The sequence below is a fragment of the Atractosteus spatula genome, chromosome 5 (assembly GCF_055471065.1).
Source record: "Atractosteus spatula isolate fAtrSpa1 chromosome 5, fAtrSpa1.hap1, whole genome shotgun sequence".
NCBI lineage: Eukaryota > Metazoa > Chordata > Actinopteri > Semionotiformes > Lepisosteidae > Atractosteus > Atractosteus spatula.
The window spans coordinates 20,974,196-21,001,207 of record NC_142710.1 but is presented as its reverse complement, the minus strand read 5'-3'; the positions used below and the strand labels follow the sequence as shown (position 1 = coordinate 21,001,207).

General features: G+C 35.6%; 2 protein-coding genes across 2 annotated transcripts; one reads left to right on the top strand and one right to left on the bottom strand.

The window, feature by feature from the left end:
- Positions 1 to 656: 656 nt before the first annotated feature.
- On the bottom strand, positions 657 to 16,921 carry cabcoco1 (ciliary associated calcium binding coiled-coil 1). The gene is made up of 8 exons (XM_088917088.1): positions 16,829 to 16,921; positions 16,396 to 16,496; positions 16,021 to 16,190; positions 15,196 to 15,346; positions 11,381 to 11,453; positions 6,957 to 7,079; positions 5,794 to 5,937; positions 657 to 2,980 (listed from the first exon to the last, which is right to left on the bottom strand). The coding sequence occupies exons 1-8, from the start codon at positions 16,919 to 16,921 to the stop codon at positions 2,897 to 2,899; spliced, it is 939 nt and encodes a 312-aa protein (XP_088773214.1). The 3' UTR covers positions 657 to 2,896.
- A 1,218-nt stretch (positions 16,922 to 18,139) lies between these two features.
- tmem26b (transmembrane protein 26b) lies at positions 18,140 to 26,166 on the top strand. Its single transcript, XM_088915142.1, has 6 exons — positions 18,140 to 18,449; positions 19,218 to 19,314; positions 19,578 to 19,652; positions 22,482 to 22,687; positions 23,056 to 23,132; positions 24,256 to 26,166. Exons 1-6 carry the CDS (start codon positions 18,259 to 18,261, stop codon positions 24,513 to 24,515), a joined length of 906 nt encoding a protein of 301 aa, XP_088771268.1. The 5' UTR covers positions 18,140 to 18,258; the 3' UTR covers positions 24,516 to 26,166.
- Positions 26,167 to 27,012: the final 846 nt, after the last annotated feature.

The window sequence follows — 27,012 nt, the reverse complement described above, 5'->3', positions numbered from 1 at the left end:
AATTTAATGGGGCATTCCAGTATTTTGCAATGAAAACAAGGTTTTAAATTACATGGTAATTTAGGAATGAGTGGAAAGCCAAGAGGCTGTTATAACAGTCAAGAGTTTTGGATAACCCTCATAACTTTTCTGTACAAAAGAAAAATCAAACATCTGGTTTTATGGCGAGGTCAGACCAAGTGTTTATATCTTTAAATAAATTTAAACATCAATTACAGTTTTCAGATCACAAAGGAAATATTTTTAGTTTTTTTTTTTAAACAGAAAGCTGAGCTTATCTTATATCAAACTGTGATAATATTGTTTAATATTGAACGTTAAGTCATCTATAGCTTGTATATTGATTCACAATGGTACATACATGACTAATGAAAGCCAGGTGGCTCCAGCATTTGATTCATTTTAGATTTAAGAAACCCTTCGTGCTTTGTTCATTATTCTGGCCCTAGTTTGAATATCTTGAGTCAATAAAAAAATTACAAATGCCTAATGCGCCATGCAGGAATTTGTTTGTTTGAAATGGACATGTGTTTAAAGTTAGCCCATGAGGGCTATTTTCCATCGTAATGTTAAGTGTTAAGTCTTTATCTGATGAGAGATCAGAGAAAATGTTAGAATTTCCTGCGGCTAAAGCAATCCAAGAAAATAAACAAGGCTGTCTGCAAAGCACCTTTAATAATGAAAATAGCAAGCTTGTATTCTTCATATTTTCTACACTACATTGGAAATACTTAATATTTACCAAGAAGAAAGGAATTTGTGTTGACTTGTTAAAGCAACCAAAAGGATAGATGAACATATACATTCATGGTTACATAAATATAAACAGTGAAATATCAGCTTTGATTTTCTGGAATTTTTTATTTACCCTAGTAAAAAATGATCAAAACAAAAGCAGATATAAATGATAAAAACAACACATTTATTCAACAATTCAACATAAATCAATATATAGACCATATAATTGCTCATCGGTGTTCACGTGCAGCTTGAGACAAAGAGAAGACGACATTGTACTTGTAAAATACAGTGCTTTACTTTGTTTTAAGAAGCTGGAAATGAAGATTGTTATTTAATGACCAAACGTTACCAGATGTTTTTACAACAATACTTTCAACACGTTTTCAGGTAACCTTCACTGCTAGAACCAAGGGATGATTTTGTACTTTTAATTTAAAATATTAAAAATAAGACAGCCAAGAAAACATGCATCTACTGCATGAGGCAATGACATCAAATCACCATTAATATATAAAATGTCTTTGTATAAATTACTTTTAAGTGTTGAACAGCAAGAATTGTGAATTAGTTTTACATCTTGCAATGTTGTCTTGCCTGCCTTATACAGCTAGTTTCTTGGTGTGCAGAACAAAGTGCATCTATCAGCAGGCAGATTACAGTTTTAAACAATGTAATCATTATAGAACAGTGCTTTAAAGAGTCAGTTAGAGACAAAAGCAACATACTGTATAAGAGATAAGTTAAAAAATTAAAATAAACAATATGAACAGACATTGACCACAAACAGTATTTAGTAGCAGAGTTTACAGCACTGTATTTGGCACTTTGGAGCAGACCATCTACTACATGGATTTACACACTCCTGTGGGTAATGTGGGGCACATCTGTATAGTAATATTAAGAGAGTAATATATATTTAACATAGCAAGATAATGAGTTGTATTATTTTGCATTTTTCGCTAACGTGATTCTTAAACTGGTATTTGTCTCGAGAGACATAATTCCTTTTCGGTGATATTTTGTTAATATGTATCTACTATATCTGGATGCTAATGAGTAAGTGTGAAATTTCTAAGCAGCTCAGGAAAACCGAACTGAAGAAACCGAATATGACCCGATGCTGCAGTTTCACAGCTTCACCAGAAGAGGGCAACATATATCAAGAGCTCCACATCCACCGCAGATCTTTAGAGAAAACGGTGAAAGGAGACCTACGGTTTATTTACAACTAAGCAATCAAGGACGCACAAGAAAAATGTTTTTAAAAAAATATCTTGCTCATGCTTTCTGGGAATTTGGGATTATCAACCTACCTTTGGAAGAATATTTATATATACAAAATATTATAGCAGCTGAACAAAATATGTTTTACTTTATATTATAAAATAAAAACATAAAAAAAGAGAACAATGGGTTAGGTAGGGGTTGTGTGTGGGTGTATGCAAAAACATACAATAAAAAGGAAAAACATGATCAACATTTTCTGTGTTCCAAAACCCATTTAATATTTCTGTAGTCCTTAGGAGTGAATTAAAGTAAAATTATTCAGCTTGAATTACAGATCATACAGAAAGCCAATTCAGTGGTTTACGCTGTGAGTTAAATGCACTGGGTTGCCATGGCAGCTGAGTATATTTAAGACCGTTAATGACTTATGAGAAATGATTGCTGTAAATAGCACAACAAGCATGTTAGATGGCTGACATAGTTGGAACTTTTGTTTCGCTTTGCAATATAGTGTTTTATATGGTTAAAGTCTTATTGCTTTGTTTACTTTATTAAACTTACAACAAACAGACAAAATTAGCTGAACAAAGAAGAAGTTATAACCCAATAAAAACTGGCCACCTTCAAAGCTGTTTAAGTACTACAAGAAAAACAAATGTAATAACGGAACTAAATGTAGCAAATTAATTGTTTTTAAAGATAAATACATTTGATTATAATGTTTTATACAACCTGAAGCATATGCTTGGAGTTCATAGTTCTAGTTCTCAAGAGAAGCCCACTGCATTTCAGCCTTTTTTAACAAGAAGAAAATTGTTAAGGGCAGAATGATGAATAGCTGAAACGTGAAATGCTAAATTTATGTTAGTAGTAAATCACATACAACACATAAATGTTCTGTAATAGTGCTATGTTTTTCCTACAATATTCAACTGTCTGAAGAGTTTTTAAGTCTGTCTATCCTGGCGGTGTAAAGCTCCTCCTGGACCCGCAACTTCTCACTGATCTCCATCTGTAAAGACAAAAGAAGATGGTCAAAATCATGGCCTCCTAATAATCCCCATCTATGACTTGGCTTCATCACTCTGTTCTCCTCCCCATTAATAGCCTGTGTGTGGTGAACGTTCTGGCGCACTATGGCTACCGACGCATCATCCAGGTGGATGCTGCACATTGGTGGTGGTGGAGGGGAGACCCCATTACCTGTAAAGCGCTTTGAGTGGAGTGTCCAGAAAAGCACTATATAAGTGTAAGCAATTATTATTATTATTATTAATAAAACCATTCTTCAGAGAACCAGTTCCCCTTGTTCCCGTGTGACTCTGAAATGCCCTGCTACAGAATCCCTGATCCAAGAAGCACCTCCTGTGCAGACATCAGGCAGCCTAGGCAAGTCTGAGAGTCTTGTCTTACAGTACACCAACACCCTTTAAAGGACCTTGCAAGATCAGTCCAAGTGAAAGGAAGATGCTCTATTCTATTCTATGTGATTTCCCAAGACACCTTTATCAGCAAGTACAGAAACAGCATTTTTCAGATAACGATACATAAGAAAATACTAGTAAGATGTATTTTACATTAATAATGAAAAAATTGGTTCCCTTCAGATATTATACTAAAACGTGATTTAACATTTAATTGGTAACAGTACTTTCTTCTATTTTTATCAATCGTTTTATTCTATTTTCATAAATTGCTTTCTTTTCCCTATTTCTACCTCAGTCTATTCACTTCTCAAACCTGAGCTAAAACAGCAGGTATGTAAAATGTAACTTTCACTTACATTAAATTTAATGGTCTGTAAGTGATAGAGGTACTCAGGTAAAAATTAATCACACTGTTTAATAATTTAGAATTTGAGCAGCTTTAATACTACAGATATATCATATGTTATCCATTTTCATTCGGTTTATCACTGAAAATGTTTTACATATGTGACTTACAGTTTAAACATAACCCTTACATTTGGAAGATCAAGCGTAATTCATTTGAAACTACAGTGTAGCCTTTTGACCTCAGACACTACAATTTAGAAAGAAACTCTGATAGTATGTTTTCAGTTTAATAAGCTATTTTTAAATCATTTTATCTTGAAATGGTACATTAAATAAACACTTCTGATACTCTTGTGATTGTGAAATTAGACAAAATTGTTTTTTTTTTTCTAACCACTGTTTTAAGCTAACTGTTACATCTGTGGGTGGAAAGCAGAAAAGAAAAGAAACTTTGCTAGATTCTTAGCTTAGTTCTTCAGTGTTACTTTTTTCCTGCTTAATCTCGCATTTTGAAAACCTTTCATTTACCAATCCACTTATGGAATTTTAACAATATGGTATGAAAAATAAGGAATTCAACCACAGTCTTCACGAGATTTGTAAATTTGAGAGTTTACCATATAAGGATCAGACTGATGAAACACACATGAGTAATTATGCTCCTGGGAAATTTCACAACCAAAATATCCTTTACAAAACGGATGTTATTATTAAATATCATTCTTAAAGGAAAAAAGCAGATGAGGCATCAATCCATACAAGTTCTCTTGAAAAAACAAAAAAATGCTATGGTTGTTAGGCTCAAAGATTCAGTTAGTTCAGGTTATATTTACCAATGATGAAAAATACATATACTGTTCTTATATGCTTCCTTCTAATGCACACAAATTAAATATATCTAAACAGGAGATTTTCTGTTAGTAACAAATGTCTTCCCTGCAGATATTATTAACAGATAAAAAATGAGCAGATGATTCCAAGTAACAAACCAATGTAGGCTTTTTATTTTTATAATACTTCTTGAAAATACATATTTCCCCTTCTTTTTATTTAAAACATTGTGCAGGAAAATGTTCCAATTTTACTACTCAGGAAACATAACCAAGCATATGTTGGCCTTCTACAGATTTTAAGGTGGGGTAGGCCCTTGTGAGTTACTGAAAATAACTTCAGATATCCTATTTGAGATAAAGTGGTAGCTAGATTAGTTTAAGTAGAATATGTTTAAACCAGTACATATTGTATCTGCTGAAGAGTGATTTCCTATGCTGAAATCATACTAAAATGGTTACAAAATATAGACTGTTTTTACGTGTATTATCCCATATTTTAATTGTACTGACAGATTTAAATAGATCAAAGTGCCTTAATTCACTAAGATTAAATCAACTAATTTCTGTTCAGATTTCTCTGTGTGCGACAAAAATAAATTTTGGGAAGCTCTAACAACCCTTTGTATAAAAGTGCTCAATAGTACTTTAAATGGCTGCTGTAAAAATGTATAATTGAATCATATGCTTAACAATGCAAGCAGAAAATAAATACAAATAATCACTAATAAAATGTGATTGCTGTATTTCATAACTAAAACTCATGATCACAAAATCTGTCAGACACAAGTATATGTACAGGGACAGGGTTTGTTCCAGGTGATCTCTATGCTACTTTATAAAAAGTTTGAAATCAGATAAAGTAAATATATTTTAAAAAGGCTTTTGGTCTTCTGAATATTGGGTTTCCATTATTCGTTTACAATAACTGATTGATAAGAATAACCGGTCAGTTTGTAGTTAAACAAAAAACTGCAGACTGATGAAAACAAAAAAAAACAGCAAAAAAACACAAGACATGTCCTTCTACACCTGTGATTTACCTGCTTATCCGATGTCTTCTTGTATTTAGAATTTCCCTATGATGGTTACAAATGTTGCATGAAAACAAATATTTTCTGATTACAACACAATAATGATTCTTGACTTGTTCTAATTTTAAGTAACAATGGAATGGGAATATATGACTGCCATCTTTCCTTTATTGCTCAATACCATACCTGAAAACTTCCCAGCACATCTTTTGTCAGTGGTCCAAGCACTGATCTTACATCATCTATGGCGTAGCCTTCAAATGCATTTTTCGCTTCATTGTCAGCTTTGTTCTGCTTGTCTTCATAGTTTCCTTCTAGTTCTTCAGCAAACTGCTAAATTCAAACAATTCTGTGTCATATATAAGCTGAACCTTTAACAAAGGACTGCATGTACATACTCCTGTAAGACTGAAAATATGTAAAAAATGCAATTTCATTATACAGGAACTAAGAAATGCCAGCCTCAAGGCAGAACTCAAAGCACATTCTTGGATGTTTAAGTATCTGCAATGACTTGGCTAAATAATAATAAATACATAAAAGCAAGCTTCAGTTGCAATGTAGAAAGACATTATAAGTACAGTAATAACTATAATTTTACAGTGAAAATTTAATGTACAATGAAACAAATTACTTTAACTTTGAAACAAATATACTAAAAGAAAAAGTATGGCAAACTGTGAAACTGTTTTCAAATAACTTAATATATACAAATCAATATATATATATAATGCATATCTTAGCCATTTCACTAGCTGAAGTTAGCTGTGGCATGCTGGTGAGCCCTAAGAAGGGTTAACACAAGCCCAACATACTGTAGTGCATCACATTCTTAGAATTCATAGTGGCTGCTATGAAATGTGGTCCTTGCATGACACATTTATTTAAAATATACACATTTAAAATCAATGAGTAAGTGGATTTAAGTGAAAAAATACATGTAAAATAAAAGTAGCTCAAGGCATCTGTACCACACTTGCTTCAAAATGACCCATGATTTATTTGTTTATGGAGAAATTAATTTCTTGACCTGAATTACTGACCCATCCAATTTCTTTTGAACTACTGTATTTACTCTCATCTTACTGTGACCAGCTAACTTCAAGACAGTCCTTCTCAACATGAACGTAATACAAGACAATGAATCTTGTAGAGAAATTTGCGCATGACAGGTCCTCATAAATGTTGTTACCTCTATTGCCATTTGCTGCTTGTTTTTGATAAACATTGATTTACTGTTTCATGATAATCCTGGTTTTCCTTATGTTACCAAAATGAGTGTCCAAACTTCTGATTTGATTCAAAACCCATGATGTATCTAAGACAATATGTCATTAGAGTGCCGATACCTCATCCTCACTGTGTTCAGGGGGAGCTGGGGCCACGTATTGAGTGAAGACCTCACAGGGCATGCCCTCTTCCAAAGGTGCCACAGCTAAGCAGTCTCCTGATCTGAGCACCTCAACACTTTCCTTGAAAACAGAATAAGAGACAGTCTCAGGCCATCCTCTGATTCGAATCTGATTTTACATTAGCAGTGTCTCTGCCCTATCACTACAGAGACAAAGCAAAACAAATTATGAAGTATGGCAAGCAAATTATCACAACTGCTACAACTCAAGAGGCATCCAGTTTGTCCTTTGTTTTAACTTTTTTCAACATAACTACTATTAAAACATCATTTTAATGCAATACAAACATTCAGTGTGATGCATGTCTTTGATACTCCTCATTCTGTACTGAAATTCTTGCTTCATTTGCATTAAAAAAGAACTGTCTATATGTAAACTAGAACTATGTTATAATTTTAGAATTATTTCAAGAAAAATATTTTTATCTAACTAGAATATGTTTTCAAAAACTATTTCATTTTAATGATTCAGAAAATAAGCTATTACCCTTGGGTGCATTTTGCAATGCAACTGAAAAAATATTCAGTATGGGTCCTCTAGACATTTTAGAATTGAGATACAGCATATATATATATAACTTGTAGGTGTATTGCCATGTACTGCACTGTATATCTCAAATCAGAATTACAGATATTTTGCCTTGGAATTAACTGTTAAAAACAGTTATAGCAGATTTGGTTACAATTCAAATAATCTCAGAGACTACTGCCACCTGTAGTCTGACAGTGGAACTACAGTATTTTTCAGGAAGATTGAGAATCCTGGACATCTTGCCTTAATGCAGTGGTTGTCAATCCTGGTGCTAAGCGTCAGACACTCCTGTTTCTGCTGGGTTTTATTCCTGGTTTTGGGCTCTTAATAACGGTGGTGATTGGCTCTTGTATGTGCCCTACTTGCTTGTTTTTTTCTGTATATTGAGGTACTCCCACAGGGAGTGTTTTTCCTTCTGCTTAATCCAGTTGATCACATTTCATCTCGCACACCTGAATTACAGCAGTTTTGAAGCTCACTAATTAGTACAGGGTTGATACTGAATACAAATCTCATTCAGCAACTCTGAGTGCTGAAAGCATAGTTTAAAACAGGCTTCAAATAGAATATTGAGATCAATGAGCCTGAGATTAAGAACTCAACAACAAAAACCAGAGGACACAGAGGTCGCCTGGGAGAAGGACAGAGAACCAGTCCTTTAATGTTGGTGTAGTTGTTACCTACAACTGCCCTAAATCAAAACACTGTCTGAATAATAAGACATCAAAATACAGTATCTGAAAAGGATTCCGTAGTGCTACACGCTGCTTTAGCTTTGAAAAGATCACTAGAGCCTAATGTCTGTGAAATGGCATATACTGTACACAAATACCACTCTACCCCACGCCCACATCCTCACATAAAATCTCTTCCGGTTTTGTTTTCCTGAGATCCTGAGAAAGAAATATCTCCCTTTTGTATCTGAGAGAAAAACTTTTAGCCCAACAAGCTGAAAAAAATCTACAAATATATTGTCTGGAAAGTTCTCCAAACAGCAAACATGTAAACTGCATTCAGAATCAGTTGGAAGCCCACAGAGACTCTAAGGTTTACACAGAGTGGGTAATTAAGATGTAGAACAAAGACTACAAGCAAGATAATTCAATTTGGCTTTTGAAGCTACATCAATAACGTAGCTATATCCTATATGATTTATACTAATTATTTTTAGATTAATGTTAGTTATTATTTTAATCACAGAAAAACAACATTTCAAATCTCTATTCTCAAAGCATATTGCTCACCATGCTCATTTTTTCACTTTCATGTAATTTGCATTATTTTCAGACTGTCGTTCTTAAATGTGTTCAGTTTAGAGAAAATATTTATTGATATTCAATAAATGTCTTACACAGTCAATCAAAACAAATGAAATATGGTTCAATTTATGCAAACTGACAGTAAGCACCTATTATGACTGCTTCTTGAAGTACAACAGAAACTGAAAAGCAAAAAAAACACATTAGGCTTAGCTCCAAGCTGTTTGAAGCTCATTACAAAACAAAATCTAGAGTTCACCTTGAAATAAAATCTGCATATAATTCATACAAAAAACAAAGATCACCTGAATAAGACATTGCTTTGGTTGATAAGATACAATTATATATATATAATTACAAACTATTGCAATTATGACCATTATACACCTATACATGAGAAAACATTTCTTGTATAGCCCTCTTTTGTCTTCAGAAGAAACCATTCAGCACTTCATAGTTTTTGCTGTGTATACATGTGTAGGTTAAAGATTATCTGTCAATTATAAACAATAGTTGCTTATCATCCTTGAACACTGAATGTATGTTCATGGTCTTCTCTTTTCATAAGCGATGGAATTCTACTTTATAAAACATGACTAAGAGCACCAAAAACAGAGCATAAAGATGTCTGGCTTATTGCAAACTTGTATATATAAGTGCAACACGTTAAATTAATAATTCTTTAATACGTACATAACCCTGTCAACCGAATAATCTCATGTCTATCTACAATGCTAGGCATTTAACAGAGCTCTCACATATACTTTACATTCACTATATTAGAAGAAGCAACACTATATACATTTTTTCTCTTTGTTGTGTATATTTTCACATTGCAACTAAATTCTTATCCTTAATCACTCTTCCAACAATTTAGTGCCATTTTCTCTAATAATCCATTGAATCTTGCTTCCTAAGTTTAGGCAGTTTTGATAAATACATTTAAACATGAGATAAGCCAAGTGGGTTGAGTCATGCAACATTTTCTGGGAATAATTAATTTACATAATTGAAACAACATCAATGAAATGTGCCTACTGAATGATTTCTGGCTTGAACTAGTTGGAAACTAAACAGAACTGACTAATTAAATCACTGTCCATAGAAAGATGCCTTCTTTTTCTCCTCTATTAATAAACATTGTAACAGTTTACTAAAATGAATCTGTGCATTCTTGTTAATCCTTATATACATAAAATAGACTATTCAGTTTTACTTTTACTTCTGATTAAGAAGAAAAAGGACAAAAGACAACTCGGAACAAAGGCAGGAAAGGTTTACCCCTCTGCAGAGGTCACTGCCCTTCCTATTAATATTAATCACATTCCTCTCAAAGGGGTAACGTCTCTGCAGTTTAATATATTTTTCACAAGCGAAGAAACACTCTGAACAACATCAAAGCGCGTAATACCTCAGAAGTCAAATTACTTCATATTAAAGTATCTTCGCAGTAAATGCTGGACTACATTTTAAGTAACCCAATGTGTTATGTGCTTTCTTTCTATGTTTGTGTATGGTAAATAAACTTGAATAAATTTGTCTATAAAACATCTTAAAGAAATGCACAAGATATTATTTTAGATTTCCTAAAAATAACATTTCATAACTGCAATACAGTATGATTCTTTTGAAATTATGTACTTTCAAAATTAAATTATGCTGAAATTACTATACCAATACTGATTAACCATGTCAGGAAAACATAAAATATTGACATTCTTGAAGAAAGAAACATTCATTTATTTATTTTAAGCGGGACACACATCTGAGATGAACATGAAGGTTTTATCACAGTGCTAGATTTTAAACGACAGCATGAGAAAAGAGTGAAGCTGGAGTCAGACTGTCTGACCGCTCCATATATTTCAGAACTTCATCTATTTGCATGGTAGTCAATAGCAATGAAAAGCGGATATATTTTTATTTGACCCCTTTACCATTCTATCTCTTTAACATTTTCATCACCTTTGTTTTTCATCCTAATTGAAATTTCATTATAAATATTATTTTAATCAGCAAATTAATTGTAGTGTTTAAACGTTTATGGATCTTTTCTACTGCCACAGCTGTTGCCACCTGGTAACTGAGACTTACTCTCAGTTTTTTATTATTTGAAATGGCTTTGATTAAACACACTGCACTGCAGAATAAGCAGACATGAATATGCAAATTGATAATTACTAGGATAAAACACCGAATGTTCAATTACAGTTTGTGAATGTAACAAAAAAAACATACTGTACACCTTTGTGCCCCAACTTTTCAAAAGATTTCTTCACTTGAGTAAATGAACACCAACACTTAAGTGAAGCTGATATGCAAGACTATGTAAAACTAAATAAGTGTGATTTTGGATGACATTCATCTACAAAAAATCTCATTATACCATGCACAGATGAATGGCAGAAAAATAAATATTATGCATTACAAATCAGGAAATTGCCTCTGGATTTTCACCAATAGATTGTTTTCATTATACTAAAGAGACAGACTGTAATAAGCAATGGGGCTGTTTTTAGACATGCATTATTCATTAAATACATCAAGCTAAAGAAAAGAAAAAGATCTTACTTCAATACCAAGAACAAGCTGCTCTTGTGGATGGGTGAAGAGAAATTCATACAGCTTGTAATGCTGAAATAAACTAGAAAGAAAAAAGACATCCAGTATTAAATAAACTGTTTCTCACAAATTCCACACAAAGTTCTAATTTCTATATGGCAACCCACATTCGTACACCACACTGGGAGTGTGAACCATTGTGTGACCTCAAAACCCCCCTATCTCCCTGGAGAGCTCTCTCCCATGCACCTAATTAGGAGATGCTGTTGAACTATGACATTACTTCTACCATACGTCTGAATTTGCATGGAAGTACAAAGATGAGCCAGGAGAGTTTTGGAACACAGTTTTATGGATAGAGGATACCAAGATACATTTTTACTAATGTGATGGAAATTATAAAATATGGAGAAAAAATAACATGATAAAATAATAATATTTATCACCACTTGGTCAGTTTTCCACCTGCACAACATTGCCTGGTTAAGACCCTTTTGCTGCCTGTTTAAGGCTAAAATATTGATGTCAGCCTTTATTTCATTTTAGACAGATTACTGTAATTCCTTACTCAGAGGGGTATCTAAGGTATAAAGTATGAGTCATTATGTCTAGAATTTTGCTGTTCGTGTGTTAACCAACACACTGCAGCAACACATAACTTATCTGTAATTTGCATTAGCTCCACCTGAAGTTTAGAGTGGACTCTTAGGCTCTCACCAATAAGGCCGTGAATTGTCTCTCTCAAAGTTATTTTAAGGCTGTATTGCATGAATGTAGGTTAAGACTTAATCTGAGATGTGTGAATTCAGGTCTTCTTACTCTGCAGAAGACCAGGCTTCACACAATGGGCCATAGAGGCTTCTCACTTACAGCAACATACAGTACAGTATATACAGAAATCATTTATATCCATTAGAGAGACTGTGACTCTCAGCATATTTAAAATGCACTTAAATACATTTTCTTTCACCCTAGCTTTTAAGGTCTAATTTACTACCTTAGTTTTACTTAGTGAATTGTCCGTGCTCTTCTTTTTTCTATTTTTACTGGTGTAAAAAGTATTACATGTGTGCTACCATGTATGCTTTGGGGTTCTTGAAAAGAACTAAGGAATACAATTCCATTATGTTATTATTAGTAGTGCACATAGCCTGAAGGACCAGCATATCTCTCCCTTGAACTGAAAGCCTGCAGGCACCAGGCAAGTTGCAGGAATTTCCCTTGACCAACAGCTGAGAGGTTCTTGGACAACAAATTCCAACATACCCCATCACCCATCAGCCCTTCGGAAATCCTGGTCACAGTCTGGGCCACGGAGCTCAACCTGCACTTTTGGCAAGCGTGTTTATTGTTAGAGATGCTTAGGAATCACATAATAAGTGTTTATCAACATAGCACAGCGATGGAGCTAACCCTCTTTGTTCATCTACTAAGGGAAACTCTATTATATCATAGGAAATCAATTTATGTTGTTTTAGGTAATAAAAAAGGACTAGTCCCATAAATAGGTTAAATTAGGCCCAAGAAAAAATGGTCTAAGGCTAAGAAGAAAAATCTACAAACTGCCAAGCTCCTACTTTTTGAAAAGATTGAACAGTAAATACAATGTCTATAATAATCATAGTTAACAAGAAGTCATAATGAACTAATTCCAATTTCAAATGTACGTTACACATAGAATTCTATACTGAAATAAAACAAAGTTTCAATGTTAAAATATTTAATGAATTCCTTTTTCTCCCCACAAACTCACTCACCACATACTTCCTCTGCCCTTTCTCAGGCTCCCTGTTTAAAAGAAATGGCCGGTCAGCTGCTGGCTTTCTATATAGCCTTATTTGAGCAGTTCTTTCAGTATTTTGCTTGTGCCAATCTTGTTAAATTAGATGCACAGCTAGTGATTTTTCCGTAATTCTGCACACCACAAAATACTCATCCTGGTAAAAGGTCTTTCTAAACTTGCAATCCTTATATAATGAAATATGCCATCCCCTCAAAATCAGAAGTGTGCAAACATCTTTTAGAGCCTGATTAACTAGACAAAGACAGTGATGTGAAGCTCTGAAACACTTTCCCAGATGCTGCATGGGAGATGATAAGATACAACAACAGTGCATCTATTGTCTTCACACAAAAATGACCATTGTGAAAATAAATGATTGTTCAAATATCCAAGGCTAACTGTTTTCAAACCCGCCAGTTTTCAAACTCAACCTGCTGCTGACTCAAATTCCACATTTCTCTTCTTTTTTGGTAAACAAACATTTAACATTTAAGGAAATAGCTTCACCCGCAGGTCAGATAAAGAGTTGCACCTTGAACCCCTTTGTTAAAACATTTAAAATGCTCAGAATAATCTGAAAACCACAAAGGGTGAAAACTAGCCAAGAGAAAGTCAGAGGCAAAGTGAAGGTTCACAGCAGTTTTGCCAGTGCAAACAGGAGAAAACTGAAGGTACATTTTTAAAAAGAAAATTATTCTTCAATTTTTCAAAGTACTAAATTAAAAGGTGACTTGAAGGTGAAGGGTTTTTGTTTTTACCACACTAATAACAGATAGTAAACAGATAATATTAACCAACACCAACAAAAGTACCATTTTTTGCTGGTACACTTTAGGTTTGCATGGTGGATGTAACAATCAGCATTACGTATACAAGGAAATAAAGACCTATTTAACAGCATATTAAATTATATCATAAATATAACCATGATCTTTTCTTTCTAATACATTAAAAATCAAGGATTAAATATATTTTTTTAAAATGGTGGCAGAATTATATTCATACTAATTTTGTAATCTGTAAATTCTGAAATGCAGATGCAACATATCAGTTAAGGATATATATTTTTAAATATTACTTTGCCACAAAGAAATTTAATTTTTTAGCTACTTGTCATTGTTTTTATATTTCACACTTATCTATGGAGATTTGCCATGTAGTAATGGGTCAGATAATTACATCACAACAAGCCTGAGCTTGTCAAATTATTACATCACAATAGCTCAGAGTTTTCACACTGGAAATCATTAGCAACTACTAAATAAAAGAGAAAACGTTGAAAATGAGCTTCTGGCAACATAGTAAACTAGAGATCAAGTAAGTGGCCAAGAATACAAATAACCTCCTTCTTCCGGAGACAATGTTGGTAACTATACCTTTATCATGCCATATCACTCTGCAACTCACAACTGGCAACACACTGAAGCTAAGCAGGTGTGAGCCTGGTCAGTACCTGGATGTGAGACCTCCTGGGAAAAACTAAGGTTGCAGCTGGAAGAGGTGTTAGTGGGGCCAGCAGGGGGCGCTCACCCTGCGGTCCATGTGGGTCCTAATGTCCCAGTATAGTGACGGGGACACTATATTGTTAACATGCGTAGTCCTTTGGATGAGACGTAAAACCGAGGTCCTGACTCTATGTGGTCATTAAAAATCCAGTTTTCTCGAAAAGAGTAGGGGTATAACCCCGGCGTCCTGGCCAAATTTCCCATTGGCCTTTACCAATCATGGCCTCATAATAATCCCCATCTATGAATTGGCGTCATTACTCTGCTCTCCTCCCCACTGATAGCGGGTGTGTGGTGAGCGTTCTGGCGCATCATCCAGGTGGGGCTGCACATTGGTGATGGTGGAGGGGAGTCCCCATTACCTGTAAAGCTCTTTGAGTGGAGTGTCCAGAAAAGCGCTATATATGCAAGCAATTATTAATTAATAATAATTATTATCAAACAATGACAATTACAGAGGCACTATATTGCTCGCCTGACAGGGTAAAGCAGCTGCAACACAGAAGGTAGGTAATCTGGAGGACTGGATAGATTACCTGGACTTCATATATTCAGTAATACTGGTAACTTGTCCCACACTGAAGAACTCATTGTCACCATCCTCTGTTGCCACTGATGTTGACTGCCTTGCCCCCACTACTGCATTATAAAACTCTTTGAAGTTTTCTGCTAATGGCATCTGGTTATCTGAAAAACAGATGACGAAGAAAGTCTGTGTTTTTAAACATATTGCAATATACAGTATGTTAGGGCAGTTAGTACTGTAAATTCAGAACTCTGATGGCAAGGACTATACAAAATTAATCATATTTACAGCAGGTTTTCACTTGTCTTCACATTTTGGGCTATGGTTTAAATTCAAAACATTATATATTCCAAAAAAATGATTAAATGTACCAGGAACAAATAAACTAGAGATCAGAACATCTAAATAGATGCATGGAACATCAGAATGGATGGAGCAACAGAATATTTTTCATTCTAGTTAAATAATAATAAAAGTTAATAATCCATCTCTTTGTCAATTTATACACTTAACATGGTGTGATTGCTTGTCTAAAATGCAAATTCGTTCAAGTAGGTAGTTGTGTCAGCATGCGTAGGCTGCAAAGGAACAAGTTAAAGGTTATTCCATGCTGAAAAGAGAAGAAAATAAACACGTTTCGGCTGTGTCACACCCAAAGAAGGCTCGACAGCCAAAACGTTGTGTTTCTTTTCTTCAATTTTCAGCATGGGGTAAACCTTTACTATTTCCTAAAATGCAAACTGTCCACTTTCACTTTGAGAAACGAATTTACTGTAATTATTAAAAAGATGACAAGAGGTCAGAGCTAAAACACCGTGAGAGAAACTCAGTTTACCCCTAATATTCTCCAACGCCATGCATAAAAGGGTCATGAACCCCGATACTTGCTGGCAGGTGAAGTTCATTTCTTTGGCCCACCTAAACCCAGAGACATAATAATCCAATAAAGCTGCTTCCTTCAAACACGTCTGATGGTTATTAAAGTTGAGGATGTCCTCCAATTGCCTGGAAAAGAAACGTAGGCTAATGCATTAATAAAACTAACACTATTTTTCTTTCAAGTTTGAGAAATGAAGCATCAACCTACACTTGACATTGCCTGTGACAGAAACGTCTATATGCACAAATGTTACCAGGTGCAGTGCAATTTAAAAGTTGAAAGGCACATTCAAGACATCAGAGCGAGTTTAGTTTATCTTTGTGTACTTACTTCTCCACTTCTTCAACACTCAATTGCAGCAGGAGGTTTACTTGTGAATAGGATAGGAATTTCCACGCAAGGGGGTGTTCGTTTTCACTGGTATCTTTATCCTATTCAGACAATTAAAATTATATTAATCTCTGTCGAAAAGCAAAGCAAGTTCCAGCTGCACTTCAGCACAGAAATATTAATGACGGCGGCTTGATAATAAACCACGTTACTGGTCCCAGCGCAGATGCTGAATGTACCGGGTTTTAAACATACTTACAACAAACGTACTGACCCCATTGCAGATACAATGAATAATTTAAATTGTCGTCTCATCTTCTGTGTGTTTGCAGTGCTGTAATCACACCAGACCCTTCAAAGGAATAGTCTGCAAGAGGCCCCAGGCGGACATGAAAAAGATTCAGCCTTATTTAAATGCGTCCCTACAACTTACATGATCCTCCGTGTGCTTCTTTTCGTTGGCGCTAGCTCCGGAATTCTCCACCTGAGACTTAATCTGAGTTTTGGCCTTCTCTCTTCCTGCCATGTTGAGGAAAATTGGCGTCCCGTAGTCGCCATGGGAACCCTGAGATCTGCCTTTGGGCGGATCTACAACCGCACGTGCGACTGGGAACCGCCTCTCTCTTGACAACACACCGAGTCCAAGAGCGTGTCCCGTACGCAGCAGCTCTGCGCCAGAGAGTCCAATTATTATTTCTGCAAACGATCATGGCAGAACTAAAGGAACTGAACAAGATCCCTTCTCAAACGAAACGTCCACTTGAGTTTGCAGGGGCGAATAAAATTGTTTTCCATTCACATTTCAGTTTCATGCTTTAGCACATTTATGATCCTTTAACATGTCACGTTAGAAGCCTGTCAGTCCTGCATATTTTACAAGTTAGGTTTACTGTTTAACTTTCGTTGATGAAATCTGTTAAGTCTACGTGTAATTTGATTTGTTTTGTTTTGTTTTTTTTCAGATGTAACTGCATTACAATTGTGGATTCATTTAAATAATTTGGCGACTGATTGTGTAAAATATCTTCCCAGGTCTTGCAGTGACAGCAATATAATGTAAATTTGTAAGTAGATAGTTTTAAAGTCGTTGAAAAAGATAAAATGTTTCTAGAGAGGTGGTCTAGCTGAGATGTCAATTTTATTATTTATTTTTTATTGATTAATGATGTATGTACGATATCATAGTTTGCCATTTAAAATATATATTCCAATACTGTCAGTAAAGTTCACTTAAATTTGATTTTGACAACGAAAGGATGAAAGCGGGGAATTGTTGAAATAAACAACACATTTTAATTAAGATACTTAAAAAAATATTTATATGGAAAAATATTAAATTGCCATGTACATTCAATGCCATATGTTGATGTAATTTGCCACTGACTAGCAAACTGTATTTTGTTGCCAAAATAGTTTACAAACAAGAGGAAGTCAGTCTATAATTAAAACAATAGGATTAATATCCTAAAGTAATTCCAAAAGAAGAAGCTTTTAAAATATCTCACGACGTGAATCTTTTCTATAGTCATGGTCAAATACAGTGTCTGTGATCCAGCCTGAAATTGTTACAGAGATCCCCAGAGAGGTGACAATAAGCTACTGTACAGTACTTTTAACGGACACGACTTCCAACTCTGAAGGAAGCTTTTAAGGATGTACGACCCAGGAAAAGCAGGAAAGCAAAGCCCACCCACTTTGAACGATTAAAACTTTTTAAAAGGCGGCGCTTATGAGAGTCAGCTCCGTCTTTCGCCAGTTCTGCACTACGAATGAAATGAATCTGGGGAAAAAGGCTTTAACCTCAAGACTACCGGCTTTATCGATTCTTTTCCAAGGTTTTGAAGAAATCCTTGCACAGAAACCATGATTTTTGTGAAGTTCGTGTGTGCCGTGGTCACCAGATTCTTCTTCATCCTTCTCTCTCTCATCGGAGTTTGGAGAGTGACTGAAGTGAAAAAAAACAAGTTGTATTGGTTACTGACCATCCTATACCTGCCCCTCGTCGCTGAGATGATTTACACTCTGAAAAGAAGAAAAGGAAAAGATTACAAATGGTAAGGTGACTGGAGACAAAAATGATTTTCGTCGAGTGGTAATTGACACAGAAAGCACTAATTTTATAGCTTCTTCATAAAACGACATGATTTGCAGAGATTGTGAATGGATACTAAATAGACAATAGTAACACGTCCTGTTAAAAAAGTGTATGCTCTCTGTGTAAAATTAATTGCATAAGGCATACAGTGTTTTTAAATTGATTAAGCATCAAATTGACCTGTACAATATGACTGATAATTGCTGTTAGTTATATTGAAAGATTATTGGATGTTTATTTTGTATTTTCTTTTAAAACTACCCGTTTAAAAAATTTAATTTTCTCACAGAAACATTTGAATTCCAGGGTCGGGGGGGCGGAGGGGGTTGCAGACAGGATACAGACTGGAGTTACTCTGACAAACTGTATCCACATCAAAACCTACTTCTCAAAATATCCGGTTTTCTCCAAAACCCAGGATGTGGAACCTGCGAAGACATCAAATGTAAAAAAAACAACGTCACATTGCTCTCATTTTTTGCATTAATTCTTATTGTATGCCCATACCGTGGTGAACGTTTATTTTTGAATGAGTCACGAAGATACACTACCTGTTCAAACATTTTAAACGCTGCAGCTTAAACTAATTCTTGCAGTTTTGTGCTCGCCAGATTCACTCTTCTTAATCAGTTCCATATGAAGTTTCTGTCCTTCTCTGATTAGTGGTTCTTTTGTGCTCTATGTGCTCTGTAAGCCAAGTTTATGATTACCCATTGTGTTGAAACAGGTTTTCTCCAGCTATCTTGCTGTTCCTCGTCAGTATAATACCATCCATCTGGATTTTGGAACTGCACACCCATCAAAATAAAGTTATAGATCAAAAGGTAGGTTTGTAAAAAGCACTGTTTTATACATGACCTTTAACACACTGTACAGGATATCATTTATATAACTTACAGTATGCGTAGAGAAGTGTTACTTTTCTATCTAAACTTGTTACCTACCCGTCCATGATTAAAAAAAGTTGCAAGAGAAGTTTGTCATTTATAAAGAGAGACATTTCATTTGTGTTTTATTCTGTCTTCATTCTGAATTATTTTATTGCAGTTGATTCCTATTAATTATTATATTCGGTTTACTATTCTAGTGTAAAAAATTGGATTCATATGAGAGCATCAAGGATATTGTACCCATTGGGAGCCGTGGAAATTTAACATTTCAGGTGATTTTTTAACCTTATATTGTATATATCTTGCTTGTTATTCTTGTCTTAAAGATTTAATTCTAAATACTAGAAATGTATTAAGTCAAATCATTGCTGAAGTTGTGGAATGTACCTAGAAAAAAACATAAATAAGAAGAAAGAGATTGATTAATTCAATGTCTAAGTATAAGTAATAATAGGATTCAGGTACAAAAGGTGAATGAATCACTCTCCCACAGATTGTGAATACATTAAACTTCATATTAATTTTAACAGAGGTTTAGTGTGATTAATCCCTAATAACATAGTATAACATGAATGTAAGAATCATATTGTCAAATCAATTATGCTGCCTTATAGGTTATATAATCAATATATAAGCAATGCAATTTTTCACAATAGGCAAACTGTTTAAATTATTTACTCTTGAAGTGGACAATTTACCCACAAAGTACAATAAGGTTTTAGATCAAGTTAAACATTTCAGGTTGGCCTGGACTTTTCACAGAGATCTGGTCTCATGTGTGGAATGGTGTAATGCAATGTGTGATTGATCAGATGACAGCAGTATAGACGGTAGTGTTATGTAGTGAAAGCTAGACCTAATGGCCCTAATAGCACATACTGTAGCTTATTTCAGAAGATGGTGCTTGTGCACTTCAGTTAATGGAATTGAGAATGGCAAGTGCAATCATTTTTATTGATTTAACAAAACACTGCTATATAATAGTAATAACAGTAAATCTTCAGGATTGCTTCAGATCTGGGAAGTCTGAATTCTGACATTCTGAGAAGCCGAGAATGAATATCTTGACAGGCTGAAGTTCTATTTGCAGTGGTTAACAGTTGGCCAATTGTTGACCCTTTGTACTGATGTATTCATTCTCTTATCAGTAGGACAACATTACCTTGCTGAAAACACTCCAATACAAAAGGAAAGGATGAAGGTCTAGCTAGTTTTAGAGAATATTTAGAGATGCCTTAAGGGGGTGGTTACTGCAATTAGCACATCAAAGTAATGCTGCATAGTCTGCATCAAAACTGCATCTCTGTTGTTGCTGGTTAGATTTTGATTTGCCAGTGGGTTTCTCTAAAAAACCTGGAAACTCTTCTCATGGCTGAATTTATCAAACAGACCTAAGGAGGAGAAAGGTGATAAAGACATACTGGACTGCTTAAAGCTGCCAGCTTTCTAAAATTATTCCTACCTAAACTATTTACCTTTAAGGGTTGCTGGTGCTCCGAAGACAAATCAATTGGGAGCAAAATTAGTCTTTTTTCTCCGTAAAGAAAAAAACAAATGGCTCCACAAAGGATTTTGATGTTGTAGCATCTGCTTGTATGCATGTTAATTCATTACTCAAACACCTGCTTAATATTTCCAATTTTATTTCCTATTACCATGTTTATTTTAATGTAAAGATTTTATGTAAAAACGAATCCCTGTAGACAACAGCTTTATTTCATGAAACAAGCAGTGGTATTGTTACCACATCCTCCGTACAGAGCAAAAAGATTGGTGTTCTGTCATGAATGTGTAATCAGGAAAATCTTCCAGATTGTTATATTATCATCAGACATCATACATATTGGTGTACAGTATGTGGCTCATCACATTCAACTGAAATTTCTCCAAATTATCATTCAAAAAACAAAGTCCCCACAAGCACCAGATAGGCCTGCTGTGCCAGAAGGCTATCCTATATATTCAGTGGCCTAGATTGCTGCTAGACATCTGGAGAGTGAAATACACCACAGCAGTCTCATTTTATGCCATAAGGCATGTACCTCAGAGAATTGACAGACTGTGAGACACATATTACACATTGTGAGACCTATTACACTTTTCTCCACTCTTCTCCTCCAGATTATCACAGCACCAAGAGTGACAAGTGTAACTCTTTCTCTTATCGGGTTTGTTTGTACACCAAAAGCAAGCAGCTGATGAGTCTATCCTCAAATATTTTTGAGAATCTTGGGTAGTGACATACCCAGTATACAGGATGAGACCCATTCCACATGGAAATAATTAGAAGTTGCTATTAGAGCTGTGAGGACAGGCTGAGAGACTCGAGATAAACATCTGACTGCTTTATTTATAGACATTTTGTTGATAAATGTATTTGTTAAAACAAGCAGGAACTAAGCTATACCAAGCCAAAATACCAAGGCACCAATTTTACTGATTATATATAAACTCTTTCTCCTCCAAACAACTAATATCGTAGCAAAAGGTAAAGAAAGAGGAGAACATCCAAATCTAATTATGTAAAGAGGGTCTTCGTTTCAGAAATGCAACATTATCGAAATATCATTTTTAAATATCAACTACAAATCTGACATTCATTACTACTGAATATATCCATAGCTACTAAATCTGAAACAGTTAGACACTTGTCAATATATGACTCACTAGAACTAAAGATTTGTTTTGATTCTAACTCCAAAGAAAAACGCTGTCCTCAATGTGTGTGTTACAAGACTGTCAATTTTTTTTTTCATTTTGTAAAAATATTTATTGCAATAGTAGTGAGACATGTTGCTCTGGCATAACATTATCAAGTGCTTCAGTGATTCTGAACACGTGCAAATATGTACTCAAGCCTTTGTGTACAAATTCTGTCAAACCCATTTAAACATTACAGAACTTACTAAAATCATTTGTGTCTGTCCATTGTGCTTTTTAGACCATTGCAAATCTCTTGGATTTCTTTAGAAACTCAGTGGAGTGATTCCAGCAAATATTTATTGGCAATGATGTCACATTCCTCATTAGATTAACTGATTATTATACACATTACGGCTGGGGAAGTTTTGTGTTGATTAGTGTGTTCTCTTTGTCTAAAGAACTTTACCCAGTTGTCTAATCTGTGCGATGATGCCTGGACACTGGCGCTCCACCAAATCCTGCTCATTCTATTGATCATAGGGAAGTGGCTGCTCCCGATTGGAGCAGGCATCACACGGGATGAGCTCTCACAGCTCCTGCTCATCTTTGTCGGCATAGCAGCGGACATCCTCGAATTCACTAGTGAAACTCTCTCGGACGTCAAGTGAGTTTAAATACATTCATACCACAGTGTCCATCACATGATTTGACAGCATTTTTTTTCTGTGATGATAGATGGATCAGAGGGAGGAGAGGGTTCGGTCAGACACAAATTGTGATCTTAATTTGAGCATCCCTTACCAGCAAAGATCAAGTTAAATTGCATTCAATTTCAGCTTTGTGAGTTACTGAAAACACTGCTCTCAGTATTTAGAAAAGTCACAGAGTGTCAGCTTTGAATAAAATGGCAGTGCTACTGTCCTTTTCAAGATTCATATCTTGCTTTCTATATATAAATCTTTTTAAAGAAGTTGTCTTATATCACACTGCATGAACAATGCTTTCAAAGCACTGGGCTTTGTTTACCTGCAGGGACAACAACAATTTGGTCTATGCGATTCTTGCAGTGTGGACATGGAGTATGCTACAATTTCCTCTTCATCTTGCAGGTCTGTCTCCGATTTGCCTTTTTTAGACTTCTTTTTTCTTAATTTGACTGATTGCCTTTATACAAGAATTATGAGAAGTTTAACACCTCATTGTATATACTGTATAATCACTGTAAATAAACAAGATGTATAAGTTGCATAGGAAATAGTGTACAAGTACAACAACTGCAGATACAAGACATGTTAGTATTTGTGGAGTAAAATATGTCAGCAGCAAAGCAGAGTTTGGTGGATCATTGCAATGTAGTTTGAGCCAGCAGGATTTTCAGAAGTGAAAAGTGTATGAGAAAAAGGTGCAGCTCTTTTATTAGTAGTCCGGGCACAGAGGTAGTTTGTTCTGGCACAGAGGGTAAGGGATTGGAAGACATGGAAAACTGAGAACAAGCAGTGGGGAGCCCAAGGACATGTATAAATAGAGACAGGAGGCAGCACAGTTTCAAAAGACAGACAAGAGATTGAACGTGAGCGCATGGGCCAATGCACTATAAGAAACAAATGTTAAAGTTTGCTCTAGTGTACTAGTGAAAGAGAAAGGAGAATGCAATCTGGGCACAAGTGCCACATAAGCAGTCAGTGGAGGCTCCGATCCCTGAGAGAGCACTGTGCCAGGGTCATGGATTCTCATTTCCCCTGAGGCTACACATCCTCAGAAGAGACTTCCAGACCTCCACCCTTCCAGAGTGATGTGAAGATAGACTAAACGATCTTCATAGATAGTGCATAGATAGGCTAAACTGAGGCAAACTCATGCATTTAAGTCTGGGCCTAATGTCAATTTCACATTCTAGAGGTGAATGGCTCCAAAAGCTATGAAATTAACTTCGTATTTCATCTTCTGTTTAAGCATCCCATTGACCTGTTTTAGCCTAAAAAGGTTCTGTAAATCCAAAACAAATACTCGGTAATGCTAAAGCCTGACTAGACCTGATCAAAAGTAACACTTGGTAAGTGTGGTGGAAGCCTTCGTTAAGAAGTCCATTTCTAGTGCAGATGTTCCACTTCCTTTTTGTCAATGTTCTTCTTCCTACACTGCTGTTGAAAACAGATGGGATGGGAAGGGATAGGAATCATTTGCTCATTGTGTTATTGTTCTGTGTGCTGTGTGACTGTTTGTCAATAACAGTCTTGACATCAAGGCCTGAGGACACTACTGAAGGGCAACCAGACTCCCTCCTGCAAAGGCACAGGACTGACATTTGGTGCATCGTGGAGAGCCTCTTCATTCATGACGGCCCCTTCCTCGTGGTACGCCTGGTGGTGATGACGTACTACAAAGTCATCAATCAGATGCTGGCCTTCTTCGCCATTAAAAACTTGCTGGTGGTATCATTACAGGTATACCGCCTTCTAGTCATCTATCAAGACTACAGATCTTCTGTGTAGGGTCTGTAAAGGGTCCTTTGTTCGGGCTTGGATGCAAATCACATTTTAACAATACTCAAGTGCAAAGCAAGTTCAGTATTACAAATTAAGATATGCTCATGAGCATTAATAAAGTACACAAAAAGAGGACTTATTGACACATTAACAGTGATACTTCATTATTTACTGTTGACTCATCTTAATAGAATTTTGAAGTTATATTGTATAGCTTAAGACTGTTGTGGGGAGTGTTGAAATTACATGATATGTGGCCAAGACAGCTGCACTTTGTACATATCACTGTGATCCATCTAGTTACAGTACGGCAAGAAAACACAGTTCCAGGCTTGTATTAAATCTGAAGGTAGTGTGCCATAACAGCTATCCTTTATAATGCCTAGCAATGGTGTTGCAATTCAAGCCTGCTCTTCGTATGTGTGCTGCAGAAGTCGATAATTCTACTTTAAATCAACATCAGGTTTTAATTCACTGTACAGGCACTTGGCAGCTCTTCCAGAATGAACTACACAGAGTACTCACTATATAATCACATCAAATACTTTATGTACTGTAAAGACGCTACAGCAGAAGTGCACGACTCAAGTCCTGGAGGGCCACAAAGCTTCTTCATTTTCATTCCACATGAGCCCTTAATAACCTACCATGAACTCATTATTTTCTTAATTGGACAAGTTGAAGCCATTCCTTGGTCTTGAGAAGCTGGAGATTAAAAGAGGCCTATAAAAGGTGCTGGACAGCGGCCCTTGAGGACTGGAGTTGGGCAGAGTTGGCCCCGACCGCCAGTTAAACATGGGTCAGGTATTAATTGTTGACATGTTTGATCTAAATTCACTGGAACTGGTCACTGTGATTTTGGTTAATAGGTATTTATTAGGCATCTGTTCCTCAAATAATAATGCCTCATTAACATGAAATCAGTTGATAACTACTGTTGACCCTTGTCCAATGTGGGGGTTATGTTCCTCCAAAGCAACTCATTAACAAATTCACATTAGAGAAACTTTATACCTAATGTGATAAATAGGGATATGTGAACAAAGTTACTCTTTAATACCTTTAATACCTACATTTTATATAGCAAAATACTCCACACAAATAAATTGTCCTGCCTATACTTAACTGCTCATGAAAATAATTTTAAAATATAGTACTGTAGTGCTCTTGGGTTCATGTGGGTATGTGTCCTCACCGCTGCCGCCTCAGGTCGGCCCCCCACCGATGGGGACTCGAACCTAGACCTCCGGCATCACTCAACAGGGACCCAGCCTGTTGAGCTAAAGGGAAATCTCCCGTCAGCCTGACGGCTGCGGTCCCTGCTATTCACAGGGAAGGGCGGAGACGTCACCGTGCTGGTAAGCCGGCTCGCACAACCTGCAATGTCGGCCGTATGCGTTACAGTACAATAAAAGTATAAACATCTATGACATGTAGATGTCACAGATGTTATATCTATGATGTTTACCTAAAACGTTTACCTTTGAATAATTCAAAATGGAGAAAGGCCACTCATCTCCAAGCAGCTTATCCAGGATGTTTACTTTTCATGCTAATGTCATAAACTTCAGTTTTTTTTTCATTACACTTCCACTTTCTAGTGTAGTGTACATTCTGAGTCCATGCTGTCTTGCAAGGCCATCAGCCAAAACAAAAATTAGAAGAAAACAGTCAAAAAAGCCAAACACCACTTCACCACACGCCTGGCGGGAACAGCGGACCGCCACGAGACCGTGCAAGTTGTGGTGCTTGGTCGCGCGGCTATGTGGAAGACATTACTAGAAGATTCTAGAGCCGTGCGAAGTAGTGACAGACTGCATTTGACCACGTCCTCCAATTTGTGGTGTTTTTCAGTTTGTAAATTAAATTAGCTTAGATAAAACTCGAATTGGAGAAGTGTTTACTGTATTACAAAAATAATTAGACAATAACAACAGAACTATCTGTTGGGGGGTATCAGTTTTACTGGGTGAACTCATAAATGCAATTGCAGATATTGTTTCTGAAGGTAGCGTTTTTTTATGGTTTTATTGTTGAGTAATTAGTAAGTAATACAGTAGTTATTTTCAAAGGTGGATTTTGATTATAATATTTTAAAAGTTAATTAAGTTCATTTTTGGACTAATTTCTAAAAAATATTTTATACACTAAGTAGACATCTTTGGAACTTGTAAACCGTTTGTTCTGGTGCGTTTCTGTTTTCCTGTTAACAGAATAGACTGGTAATTAGCAAAGAGGACTCTAGTTAGCTGTTAATAATCACTACTCCTGGGCTATTGTATTTTACACCATTGAGACAAATTCCAGTCTTTTTGATGTGTTCCAAATATTTAGTAAATTGAAGATCAAAATGGTTGTTGTTGAAATGCTGTTTTTATTTTACTCAGTTTTCTATTTCAGTATTCGAAATACTGAATGTAATTACTGAATGTAATTATTGGCCTTATAGGTAAAACACTGAAATTAAAATGAGACTATGAACCTACAGTATTGTGAAATGAAA